The sequence below is a fragment of the Pteropus medius genome, unplaced genomic scaffold (assembly GCF_902729225.1).
Source record: "Pteropus medius unplaced genomic scaffold, Ma_sr-lr_union100, whole genome shotgun sequence".
Taxonomy (NCBI): domain Eukaryota; kingdom Metazoa; phylum Chordata; class Mammalia; order Chiroptera; family Pteropodidae; genus Pteropus; species Pteropus medius.
In genome coordinates this window covers 2001443-2014644 of record NW_024350923.1, presented here as the reverse complement: position 1 = coordinate 2014644, position 13202 = coordinate 2001443, and the positions used below count along the sequence as shown (strand labels likewise).

General features: G+C 62.9%; 1 protein-coding gene across 1 annotated transcript; it reads right to left on the bottom strand.

Moving 5' to 3' along the window:
* Window positions 1-2309: 2309 nt before the first annotated feature.
* Window positions 2310-12843, bottom strand: DHCR7 (7-dehydrocholesterol reductase). Its single transcript, XM_039840578.1, has 7 exons — window positions 12761-12843; window positions 12024-12246; window positions 10567-10657; window positions 8983-9196; window positions 7193-7397; window positions 6191-6322; window positions 2310-3688 (listed from the first exon to the last, which is right to left on the bottom strand). The coding sequence occupies exons 1-7, from the start codon at window positions 12841-12843 to the stop codon at window positions 3224-3226; spliced, it is 1413 nt and encodes a 470-aa protein (XP_039696512.1). The 3' UTR covers window positions 2310-3223.
* Between the last annotated feature and the right edge of the window lie 359 nt (window positions 12844-13202).

Sequence of the window (13202 nt, the reverse complement as noted above, 5' to 3'; positions counted from 1 at the left end):
GGTATCTTTTATCGGGCGGAGAAAGTTCTGTTCGAGGCCCAGTTTGCTGGGTCTTTATCATGAACGGGTGGGTGTTTTGTCTAATCCTTTTTCTCCGTCCGCAATGAAATGGCTTATCTTCTTCGTTGGGCTAATGCGATGAATTACATCGCTCGGTTTGCGGACATTAAAATGACTGCGATCCCAGGACAAACCCCGCTATGTCCTGATGCCTTTGCCTTTGGGAATATTGTCGGGGTCCATTCACTAATATCACTGATGATATTTTGTATCCGATATCATAGCGCGGTTTTCTTATATTATAACGTCCTTGCCAAGGGTTATACTGGCCTCCTCAGGTGAGCTGTGAGATGATCTCTCATTCTGCAGGGCATGGGTATTATTTCTTTAAGAGACCGAGAGAATTCACTAGTCACTCTATCTGGATCTGGCGTTTTGTTTGTCGGACCATTTTAAAATTAAGAATTTATTTTTTTTAACAGGTAGAGGGCTATTCAGATCTTCTGGCTTTTTCTTCTGTCCATTTTGGTAAATTCCGTTTCTCACGTCATCCAAGTCATCAGCATTGCTGGCGGCGGGCTAGGACCACGGACGGGCTCCCCACGGTCCCTGTCCTCTGCTCTTCCCCAGGGTCTAAGGACCACTGTGTCATATTTACTGCCCAGTTTTCAGTTGTTTCGACTCAAATCAGAATTCGTTTTTCCTTTTCTTTCCTTCGCTGCTCGAGAACTCTGCAAGACGCAGACACCCCCATGGCAGCCAGGGGCCCGCTTCTGGGTCTCTCTGTGACCTGCCACCTGTGCGACCCGCCCTCTGGACCTGCTCCCTTAGAGGGGGCTGGGGTGCCGTGTGCGAGGCTCACAGCGAACTGTCCGCCCGGCGCCCTCAACACACGCGGCCCTCACTGCCGGCGAGGGCAGGTGGCCAGCTGGCTGGCGACCCCACGCCTCCTCTGATGCAGCTTTGCGTCCGTGGGACGTGGGGCGGGCTTGCGCTGTCACCGCCGGCCACCACGTCGCGGTTAGACAGTTAGAGCAGGTCAGGGGTCGCTCTCGCCTCCCGTCCTGACTCCTTGCCGTGCAGATTCTGGCAGCCGATCGTGATGACATCCCCAGTCCACTGCTTGTGCCAGTGGCTGGGCTCACTGTTTAACCCACGCCGACTCCCGGGGCGATGCGTGCCTTGCACCCGTGGGAGAACTGGGGGTGCGAGGTGACTCAGCTCCAGGCCACTCTGGAAGTGCCCTGGAGATGCTCTAATGTCACAGGCCACGGCCCCTCTGACTGTGCCCACGTGGGTTCCTACACCAGCCCTGTCCTGGGGGCTGTTGACCCGTGGTGAGGCCGGGGGCCAGAGGAGCACCCCCTAGCACCCATACCTCTCGGCCCCCACAGCCCCTTCCCTGGGGAGGAGGCGGAAGGCCAGGCCGTCTTCACAGTGGTCCAGGGGCCAAGGCCTCCCTGAGAACTTAATGTACTTTGTAAGCAGTTCCGGACGGAGAGGCCCTGGGCACAGACTTCGTGGGCAGCGCGGTGTGCACTGGCCTGGCATGCGGGCCGGCAGGCCGGCTGGCTCTGCCCTCACTGTGCACAGGCGGTTGCTGAGTGCCCCGTGCCTAAGACCGCCCTGCAGCCCAGTGCGGAGATGCCCACACAGGCGACCTCGGCCAGATGATGGGGGCCGAGCAGCCCTCCGCAGCAAGGCGGGAAGCTAATGACCACCCTCGTCTTCCAAACGAGGACGCCGAGGCACAGAGAGGGCCGGTCACCTGCTCAAGGTCACGCAGCTGCTGGTCTCAAAGGAGCCAGATTCTGAGCTGACGACCGCCACACTGCAACCTCCTTCAAACGCGTCTGCTCCCCATCTGAGGAAGAAATGGCGGGGCCTGCTCGCCTCGGCCATGGGGGCAGTGGGTCCCTGGTCCCGCAGGTTTCGAATCCCCCGTGTGGCTCATGACAAGCACAGATGCTGGGACCCCCCAGGCCCACGAGCTCCAGTGGGCAGGGTGGGCACCAGTACCGGACACCTGTCCTCAAGTCGGCCTGACGAGGCCTGGCAGGCGGTTCAGCCAGCTCCTCCATGACACAGGGATGCCGCCGCCCTGCCCGTCCCCTGCCTGCCCAGGGCTCCTAGCTGGGTCCACTCTTCTGTTTCCCCAAGGGGGAGGCGAGCCTGGCACCAGCTCGCTGAGTCTCCCGTCACTTGCTAGGGGCTGGTGGCCGAGCTGGGCTTTCTTCCTTGGCCGATCGAACGTCCCCAACAGAGGACACCACCACGCGGGGACAAGCCACACAGGGACAGAAACCACGCAGAGTTTGAACTGGAAGTTTAATGTAAAGATCCGTTACTGTACTAAGGCATTCACATCGAAAGAGGATTTTCGAGAACACCCCAGGGCTGAGGGAACATGCCCACAGTAAGGGACACTGGAGAGGGAGTCCCCTCCCCAAGGCTGAGGCTTGGACCTCTACGGAGAAGGCACGGTGAGGCCCCCAGCTGGTGGGCGGGGTCTCTGGGTTACCTGGGCCAGTTTGCGCGCAGTCCCCATGCAAGCAGGGACCATCCTTTTGGAGGCGGACGGGCGGCTGCTCAGTGGGCGGTGGCCTGGGAGCCACGGCCTCGTGTCTGGCCTGTGCGCCCTGGCTGGCCCCTCACCCCGCCCCTGGTAGCCGTGAGCAACGAGGAAGCAGCAGGAGGAGCCCCGGCCCCGTGCGGTGATGCTCGGCCTGTGCCGACGACTGCAGCGTGAGTGTCTGCAGGCTGCACCCCGCCGTCCGGAGCAGGCGATGGGGGCTGGGCCGGGAGCCGAGGCGGGAACCGGCCACGGGTGCCCCCGCCAGACCCAGGTCTACATTCATTGGCACGGATAGGTGGGGTCGTGACCCGGAGCGGGGCGACGTCCGGCTGGGCGTCAGACACCGGTCCGTCCGGGCGGCGGAGCGCACAGCCCCCAATGGAGAGGAGAAACTGTCAGCATGGGCGCTCGGGGTGACCGGCCCGCCTCCCCCGGGACCCGAGAGAGAAACCGGTCACGTCTGCTGGTGAGAAGGCAGCGGGAGTCCTCGGGACGAGGGGAGGGGGCCGCGCGGGCAGCGACGGACGCCCGCCACGCGCCCGGCCCCGCCCGGCCCGCAGATGAGGACGCGGAGGCTCCTGCGGGGCGGAGCGGGGACGGCAGCCCCAGCGGCCGGCTCCGCGCTCCCTCGGGGCTCCTCCCAGGCCTCTAGAAGACCCCGGGCAGCAGGCGGTAGGGCACGGCCGCGGTGTAGCGTGCCCAGTCGTCACCGTACTTGCTGGCGCAGCGGTGCTCGTCCCGGAGGCAGCGGTGGGTCAGCAGGATGGCCATGAAGATGATGTAGAAATAGGGCAGGAGGTGGCCCCCGCCGCAGGCCAGGCAGTAGGCCAGGCTGCCCAGCAGGTCGCCCGTGTAGTTGAGGTGGCGGGCCACGCCCCAGCAGCCCGACACCAGCAGCTTGCTGTGGTGCTTCTGCCCGTCGGCCGACGTGTACGCACACTCGATGACCTTGGGCTTCCGGCCCCAGATCAGACAGCGGCCGTCCGTGCGGCGAAACAGGTCCTTCTGGTGGTTGGCCATCCGGAAGATGTAGTACCCCAGCAGGCCCAGCAGCAGGACGCCCACGGCATAGGCGGTGGGCAGCTGCACGGGGTGGTAGACCAGGTACAGGCCCTGCGGGGCCAGAGGGCAGAGGTCAAGCGTGGCCTCCTCAGGGTCCGGGCCGCCTCTGCCCCCGGCCGCCTGCCCACCTATGTCCGACAGTTTCCTCAACAGGGCCGGGTTGGGGGCGGACGAGGAAAAACACAAATTCGTGTCTCTGCCCACCTACCCCCCTTCCTATCTGTCCGCTGACCTACAGGTACACACGTGTGCACGTCCATACACTATATGATTACACATAGTATAAAATATGTAACATACTTGACACAAAACCTATAATGTAGTATAAAAGATACCATTTCACTGTAACGTGGTGATGGTTAACTTTACGTGCCCTCCCTAGCCCAGGCCACGGCACCCCGATATTCAGCCAGACAGCAGCCTCGCTGTTTGAAAGGATTCTGTACGAGTGACTGACATTTCCGATCAGCGGACTCAGAGGAAAGCACGTGGCCCCCATGACGTGGGTGGGCCTCGCCCAATCAGTTGAAGGTCACGAGAGCGAAGAGACTGGCCCCCGGGAACGAGAGCGAACGCCACCAGCCGACGGCCCTCAGACCAGCTGCAGCGTCCACACCCCCAGGCCTCCAGCCTGCCGTCCACCCGCGAGGTCGGACGTACCAGGACCACAATCACATACGTGCACACACACACGCATGCTCTGCTGTTACTATTTTGCACGCCTGGAAATGGAGTTCTCAGACTCGGAACCGGTGAGGTGGGGACACAGGACCCTCCTGGCGGATGCGGCACGGGCGCCGGAGCCCAGGGTGTCTGTCCCACAGCCCGGGAGGCCGCACGGGGATCAGGCAGCTAAGCCCGGCCTGTGCTGTGCCACGTGCGAGACTGGCTGTCAACCCCGCACGCCAGGCCAGTGCACACCGCGCTGCCCACGAAGTCTGTGCCCAGGGCCTCTCCGTCTGGAACGAACTGCTACAGCCCCCGCCCCCGCCCCTGCCCCCAACTAACCAGACAGGTCCCTAGGGCCAGCTCTTCCCTCGCCCCTGGGCCAGCTCGCTCCCTGACGAAACCGGCAGGTGGCTGAGTCCTGGCCTTCGGAGCTGCCACGAAACACGGGTGCCCAGCACCCCAGACGAAAGCCAGGCGGCTCTAGTGCAGGCTGGGAGGGACATAGGAGCCACGTGACGAGGCCTCTCTCCTCCCGTACAGTGCAGGCAGGTGAGGAGCCAGGTCACGGCCAGTATGCCCCCAGGGCTCCCCCAGCCCTGGCCCAGGCAGCGTCCACCCTCAGTTCTCAGAGACGTCCAGACACGTGCTCAAGGCCCGCCCCCTGGCTGCCAGCTCTGTCGAGGTCCCCACGAGGTCCCTGCAGCTCTCCAGGCCAGCGCTGCCACGCCTCAGCCTACTCCGTGACCCCTCTGAGTCCTGGCCTATCCCGCCTCCCCCGGGACACCCCGTCCCTCACCTCCGTCCCCAACCTCACACACTGACCTCGCTCAGCCTGTGGGACTTTGCTCCATTCTTCCAACCACCAGTGTGACAATGCCTCTGTCTCCTCACGCCACGCATTTGCCCGTTGCCTTCCGCCCTTCCTCGCCTCAAGACACCCCTGCTATGAGCTCTTGCCAATGAACTCCACTGTGCTCGCCCCCCCAGCACTCCACCCTCAGCCCGGCCAGGGCTGCCCCTGGGGACTTCTGCTGACCCCCAAAGAAGCTGGGGGCTCCATCTATCAGGGTCAGCACCCCGGCCCAGGCTGCCTGTCTCATGGCCTCTCCCAGCACCGTGAGTGCCCGGAGGGCAATGCCCACACACCTGGTTCACCCCTCACCCTGCACCACACCCGACACGGGCCTGGACCCGCGCAGAGCCTCACGAAGTATTTAAGGAGCACGAAAGGTAGGCAAGATGCCCTCCTGTCTTTTAGGCATTAGGATTTGAATAAATAAGAATATACACCCCCTCCATCCACCCAGTCCCCCAAATCACTCTTTTTTACCCTAAGTGCAGTGCATACCATCGTCTGTAAGGGTGATGGCTGAACTGCGTCCCCCAAATTTCTGTTAAACCCTAACACACAGGACCTCAGAATGTGACATTTGGAGGAGGAGCCTTTAAACAGCTGATTAAGGTAAAGCGAGGTCACTAGGGCCTAATCCAACGTGACTGGTGTCCTCGTAGGATCTTAGGACACAGACACGCAGAGGAACGGCCATGTGGGGACACAGGAAGGAGACGCCGTCCACACGTCCAGGAGAGAGAGAGCCCTTGGGAGGAACCGGCCCTGCCCACACCTGGGTCTCAAACTACCAGCCCTCAGGACTGGGGATAGTGACTGTGGCTTAAGCCCCCGCCTGTGGGACTTCGCTGTGGCCGCCCGAGCTGACTCACACACTAAGCCTTCGCCGGCTCCCACACCTGCCTAGGACACACCCTTGTGCAGGAGCAAAGCTCAGTACATGCTCAGCCCTCTGCCTGGGGGGCAGCCCTGGCCTGGCCTAGGGACCGAGCGGTGGGCGCCTGGGGCCAGGGGCTCCCCACCCCCATCCTCACCTGCAGCGTGTAAAGGTAGGGCAGCCAGACACAGTCTCCCCAGCCCAGGTACCACCCGAAGTGGTCGTGGCAGATGTCGATGGTTTTCAGGTACCAGGCCTCGTTCCAGAAGAAGTCCAGCACGTAGATGGCCTGCGGAACACGAGGGGCCGAGTGCCAACCGGGGGCACGGAGGGGGCGGGCACCTCCGCAAACCACCCGCCTGGGTGACGGAGTGAACTGCTGTCACAGCCGCTTTGGTGACGTGTACCGCCAGGCTGTGGGAGCACTTCCTGCCTGGCCTGGAACGGGGCCGGGGCGGCAGGGGGGTCCTTGTCCTCAGAGAGTCTGAGGTCTAAGAGGATGAGGAGGGCCCACAAATGATGACAGAAAGGGGGCACCCCACAACGTCCGGGAGGTGACACCCAGGCTGGGGGGGCTCAGAGTGGAGCACGATGGCTCAGAGTGGAAGAGCCTGGGACGGGCCACGGAGGGGGGACACCACATGCCACCGTGCGCGCCAGCAGCGACGCCCTTCGCCGGGCTGAGTGTCCCAGCATGTGCCCTGCCGGCTGTCCCTGCTGCACGACACACCCAACGTGGCCGGCACGGCCGGGCGACCACTGTGCCCCGCGGGCGTCGAGGAGACCAACGTCGGCCTCCGCAGGTGGGACAGGGTGAGGCCAGTCACACCATCGTGCCCCGCCTTGAGGGGGTGGCCTGAGACAAGGACTGTGCGGGAACACACCCCGGAGGCCACGACCGTGACCGGAGGCCACGTCATCTGGCCCTCCCAGAGACGCCAGAACCGTGACGCGGGGACCACTGCCACGCTCGAGCCGCTAACAGGCATCCTCTGGGGAAGTCCCCCGGGGCCAGTCCACACCCCAGGCCACGCGGGGAGCGGGCCGGGCCCTCCCCAGAGCTGCGGATTAGGGTCTTTGGAAAACCTCCGGCTTTCGGGACTCCCCAGTGCCTGGCGAGCACCCACGTGTCCACCCGCTTCGGCCACAGACAGGCTACCTGCAGGACGTTGACCAGGACCATGGAGTTGGTCACGTGGCCGTAGAGCTCCCGCTGCTTGGCGGCGAAGGACAGGTTGATGAGGGTCCAGGCGACGATGCCCGGGCGTCCGTTGAAGAAGAGCTTGAAGTCGAACCACTTCCCGATCCGGGGGTTGAACTCGACGCCCATCATGTAGTTGTAGAAGAAATTACCTGTGAATTTGCTTAAAAACGTAAAGAGAAGACACCGTCAGTCAAGGAGCCCCTCTCAGGGCCCGGGACCTGTTCCTGTTCCGCGTGCCTGCACAGGGGCGCCTGGCGACCTGGGCCGCGGCTGGTGTGAGCTGCAAGGACCAGCCACCAGGGGGCGCAGCCTCGGCCGCTGCCCCGTGCACTCCGCTCCGGCTCAGCTCAGACATCCGGGGAAGCAGCACCAGAGTGGCTCGCTCCGGCCCGGGAAGCTGTGGGCATGCACCTGTGCTTACGGCTTCCTCGGGCCGGGCCCAGGGTCCTCTCCCCGCCTCCAGGTCTCCCTGAGGCATGGCACACCTGAGGCCAAAGGCTCCACTGGACTCAGGCTTTATTATGCAGCAAGCACGTTTGAAATGAACGCACAGAGCCAGGTGTCCGGCTCCATGGCCCACATATTCCTCCACTAGATCAGTTTCTGAATGGCTCACTGTCCTAGTGACCCGACCCCACAGCCCTTGCCAAGGGTGACCAGAGAATCAGCCAAGACATCCCTGTGGAGGTCCCTCGTTAGGGATACCCTGTGTGTACACACAGAGATTTCTGTGTTAATCAGAAAAACATTATCACGTCCCTTTCCTTCAAGATAAGCAGAAAAAAGCAAAACACACAAAGTCCACCAAAGGCGGTAAGATTATAAAGCGGCAAAAGGATTTCCATGGGCTGTGGAAGACCAGGCTCATCATCTGATCATCACACAAGCTGCGAAGCACCATCGTCCAGACGCTCCCCCAGAGCCGAGAGGTAAAGGGAAACACTTTGTTGTTTTGGGCCCCAGACTAAAATGTAAGAACTGTGAGAACGAGAATCTTGTTCACACCTTAAACTCCACTGCCTACACCTGTCTACGGGAGGATCCCCAAAAACGTCTGCTAATGATGGATGGATGGAGGAAAGGATGGAGGGAGGGAGGGAGGGAGGAATGATGACCCGGATGGATGAATGAATGGGTTGATAGCTGGGTGAATGGGTGGAGTGGGTAGGCTGATGGATAGATGGATAGATGGATGATGGACAGGCGGATGGATGGACAGATGGACGGGTAAAAGGTGGATGTGTGGGCATATGTGATAGGCGGGTGGGTAGGTGGATGATGGATGGATGGATGATGGATAACCACTATCCAACCCAAGTCTTCAATCAAATGAGCATCAACCAATAGAACTTTCCCAGAGAAGCTGCTACATTAAAGCTACTCAAACAGTAAGACGCCTTCCTGACTGTGCCAGTGCCAGGCCACACTGATGTCCCAGAGAGAGAGGCGATGGGCTCCCTCTGCCCCCGGGGCCGGAAGTTGCCTTTCCCACTCCCCTGCTCCCTACCCAGATGACTCGGCCACCGAAGGCAGACCAGGCCATCTTCGACTGCATTCCTCCTAGGGCGGATGCCACCCAGACATTCAGAAAGGGTGCCCCCCGAGTCAAAAAATTTCCACGAAGCTCCTCTGGGTCATGTCATGGACCCTCACCCTCAGGGCTCGAAGGCCCCGCCCCCAGGTCACGGAAGAAGCCCGGGCTGGGAACGCGCACCGCCCCTCCGACTAGCCGCCGCAGGGCGTACCAGTCTTGGGCGTTGGTGGGGAAGAAGTAGCCCTTGACCATCACGAAGGTGGACACGGCATAGCCGAGGATGTTGGCACACCACAGCAGCGGGATCCAGTTGTCGAAGATGATGGTCGGAGAGAACCAGGACAGGAGGTAGGAGTTGGCGAACCAGAGCAGATGCGTGATGAGCCACGCTTGCAGGCCGTTGACTTCGTACAAGTTGACGACCCCTGTGGAGGGAAGATTTACACATCGAAGTGTGTCCCCGAGTGTGACAGCAGCTGGCTCAGGCCCCGCCTGCTTGCTTTCGGGGTCTCAGTTGCTCAGGCCCTTGTCTAGGGCACCCCAGCTCCAACCCAGAGAGCTGGTCAGCTTCTGCTGCGATTCAAGACCGCAGGTCAAACGGCCAGGGGGGTGCCTCCCGCTGCTCGTCCAGGGACTGACTGCCCTGCATGCTGAGTCTGGGAGGAGGGACGGGGTGCAGACGTTTCCCGAGGCTCTGGTTCTCCTTAACCAGCAGGTAACAGTGAACACAGGCGGGCGGGTGTTAGACCACGGGGCCTCGAGATGCAGGGAAAGCCTTTCACCAAATGTTTCGATCGCTTTGCTCCTCGCTAGCTTCTCGTCAAAGACAACGTGTGTCGGTCACGTCCTGCGGACCTGCCCGCAAAGCGAGTTCCAGGAAAAAAATATCTAAAAGCGCGCTTTGCCGGAGATCGAAGACAACGTGCTCGTCAAGCATGAAGCAACAACAGCGTAAACAAGGACGGGGGTCGCGAGACGTTTAGTGTCTGCGTCTTGCTTTAAAGATAAGATTGCTGACACAATCAGGACGTGTTCTGCAGACTCCTGGCTCCTCAACCGGCCGACCAGTCCTAAAGGCTTCAGAGGAGACACCAGGAACCAAATCAATCGGCCTAGGAAAGCCACGGTGCTTGCACAAGAGCCCACCAAACGGCTTTGCCCTCGGTCTTCGCCTTTAAAAGCCCGTGACTGAAAACCATCGGGCATTCGGGTTTTAAATGCCGGCTTCCTATTCTCCTCCCTTGGCGCCCTGCAAATAAATGGCCTAATTCCTCCCGCGTAAAACTCGGTGTTCAGAGCCTGGCTCTGCGGGCAACCCGTGTCCGGCTCGGCCACACCGGGGGCTGAGTAACTAACTGGCCTGCGGTTTGCTAGACATTGGGGAGAAGGAGTGAGGACGCCCTGAGGTGCTTGTCGGGAGCCCTGCGCCCCCCACCGCCCAGATGCTCTCCGCAGGCTGGGACGGGGCGGGGTGCCATCTGCCGGGCTGCTGGGTTCCCGAGACGGAGGGGAATGAAGGGACCAGGCAGCCCCCCAACAAAAGCCGCCTCCCAGGCGCCAGGGGCAGGCCGCGATGTCCTCTGCGGGGAGAGGCTCCAGGAGCTCACCGCTGGCAACCGGCCACGGGGCGAGGCCGCTCGGGCCCCTCTCTACCGAGGAACGTGAGGCTCAAACCCATGTCTGGGGCAGAGCCGGGCCACCCGCTGGTGAGCAGACTTTGGGACAGCGGAGGGCAGGCCCCATGAGCCGGGGGGATGGGGCATGGCTGGCAGGGGGCCGAGCTCGGGGAGGTTACCTGCGGGGGTCACGGCGCCCTCCTGAATGCCTCCCACGTAGCCCGGCAGGAACCGGTGGCAGAAGTCAGGGAGCAACACGTACAAAAGCACCTGGAACACAGAAAGTTGGAGCTTGGCCACCGGTGGCCCGGGGCCCGGCGTGTCACACGGCCCTGCTTTCACTAATGGAGCCAGGACACGGGGGTTCCCGCTCACGGCGGCTCCTCTTCCCGAAGGGCCTGACTGCGGGCTTCGCGGGGGCCGAACGGAGGGCGGGGTTCCTGCTCTGAGCGACGGGGCGCTCTCCCTGTGGGGCTTGCTGTCCCTGTGGGGCTCGCTCTCCCCACTTCCGAGAACCCGCAAGTTCGTCCCCCTCACTTTCCTGGGACCATTTAAAAAAAAATAAATGGAGGAATAAGTCGCAAACCCTAAAACGCTCCCTTTTAGGGAGCTCTATTCAGTGGTGTCCGGCACATCCCAAGGTCGTACAACGGTCACTACCACCTACTTCCAGAACATTCTCATCGCCTCAAGAGGGAACCGGGGAGGGGTCAGCAGCTGTCCCCACCCCGGTCCCCTCCTGCCAGCCTGACAACCGCGAATCTGCTCCGTCCCGTCAAGCTGCCCGCTCTGGACGTCGCCCGTGAGTGGAGCCCTGCTGGACCTGTCCACCGCAGCCGGTCCCTTCTGCTCAGCGGAGTGTCACCAAAGCCCCCCCCCAGTGGGAGCAAGCGTCAGAACGCCACTCCGTTTCTGGCCAAAGGACACTCCACTGCGTGGACTCCCCACACTCGTTTGCCCGGCCACCTGTCGACGGGCACTTGGGATATTTCCACTCCTAGGCTGCTGCGATGGGCTGTCCCCAGTCGCTTCTACCCAAAGGGACCGAGACGCCTGCCGTGAGAGGGACCAGGAAGGCGGGCAGCTGGGACCCCGGGGTGGGAGCGTCCGCCAGGGCACGAAAGCTCGGGCCGCCTTCTGCCAAACAGCAGGTTCATTGCCAACCCACGTCCTGGCGAACGCCTGCCAGTCTGCGAGGCCGTGGGGTCCCACGGGAGCTGAGGCTGCTCTTCCCGGGACAACCTGGCAGGAACACAGGCTCAGTGCCTCTTGTCACCGAGTGTCCCTCAGGGATGGGTGGCCGGTGCCCCTCCCGGTGTCACAGGGAAAGATCTGTGCCGTGGTCGGGGCTCCCTGGGCCGGCTGTGCCCTCCTGCCCCTCAGTGCTCGGTCGGTCCCTGTGGGGCCGGGCCTCCCGGACCGCAGGCACGGCGGGCACCCCGATGCCGCTAGCTGCTGCCTGCCCTGTCTGACGAGGAGGCCAAGGACACCTGGCTGTAGGTAGCATCCCACTGGGCGCTCAACAGGAACAGCACCCTGAGCGAGGACTCCATCTCCCAGACGGGTGGCCAGGACCCCGGCAGCGAGGGACTCCCCACCCCCACAGCGCCCTGGCCCAGGGCTGGGAAGGGCCGACCTGGAACGTGACCCACGAGGCATAGAGCTGGGCCGCTTCCTTCGTCAGAGACGGCGTCTTGGCCCAGATGTCCGAGAGGCGAGCACGCCCGGTGGCCAGGTCCAGCAGGGGGGCGGTCAGCGAGCAGCTGTACTGGTCACACGCCATGATAAAGAAGTACACGATGAAGGGCGCGAACAGCAGCAGGAAGATGACGCTGGCCAGGGAAAACCAATCCACCTCCCTGTGGGAGGCGCGGACACTCAGGCCGGGCGCCGGGCGCCGGCCTCGCCGACCCAGTGCCCCACATGCGGGCGTGGGTGCCCTAGCTCGACCCAGCCCGCGCCTCAGAGGAGGAGGCCGCCGGCTCAGCGCAAAGGCCACCCCGCTGCCGGAAGCCACTTAACACACACGCTCTACCGCGGTCCGTCAGGGGTGACCGACCCCTGGGCACCCACGGAAAGCCCAGGGCCAGAGTGCGCATGCAGGAAGGCCTTCCGTGACCCACAGGGCCAGCGGCTCCCCCATTCTGGGCTGTGGGTGACATACATGCATCCGCACCCCAGTCGCCACGGCTCCCTGGCCCGGGACAGCCAGGACAGCAAGGCGCACACAGCGAGGGCACCAGCTGGCTATAAAATGAGAAGCTGCTCACCTGCCGTGAGTCTTGACAATAGAAAAATTTAATGGGCCCATGAAACCCCACGGGCTGGCTCCCCTCCCCTTGCCCCCGGGCCGGAGGGCGACGAGGTCCTTACCAGGCACGACCCCACTGTCCCTGTGCCACAGCCCCGCCTGGACGCCTGGCTTTGGGAGCGCTGGGCTGGGCTTTCGCCGCCATCGGGCCCTAGGGGAGGAGAGAAGACGGACGGGCTCGGGCTGTCCCCCCAAGAGCAGACGCCACACGCCCCTGCCGCAGCCACCGGGGCCCCCGGGCCCTGCCGGGCTGGCCTCCGTCGCTCTCCGTCCCTCACCTGGTCCTGGACAGCAGAGTCCAGGCAGGGACAGGACCGCCACCCAGACTCCCTCTCCCGCGACCGGCACGCCCTCACCCCGCCTTCCTGCTTCTGCTCCTGCCGGAGTCGCCCTCCGATAGGGGTGAGGTGAGCCGAGCCACCCGGCTCGGGGCGTCTCCCGACCCGCGCCTGCTGCTCTGCCTCCTGCTCTCTGCTCAAACCCCCCGCCCCCCGCACCCTGGAC

Bases quoted from the DNA above. Each gene is read 5' to 3' on its own strand.
- DHCR7 (XM_039840578.1), bottom strand. From the start codon at position 12,843: ATGGCGGCGAAAGCCCAGCCCAGCGCTCCCAAAGCCAGGCGTCCAGGC. The intron at 10,658-12,023 runs GTCGGCCCTTCC...TCTGTGTTCCAG, and splicing joins CCTCGTGGGTCACGTTCCAG to GTGCTTTTGTACGTGTTGCT. The intron at 6,323-7,192 runs GTAGCCTGTCTG...CGTGTTCCGCAG, and splicing joins TCCTGGTCAACGTCCTGCAG to GCCATCTACGTGCTGGACTT.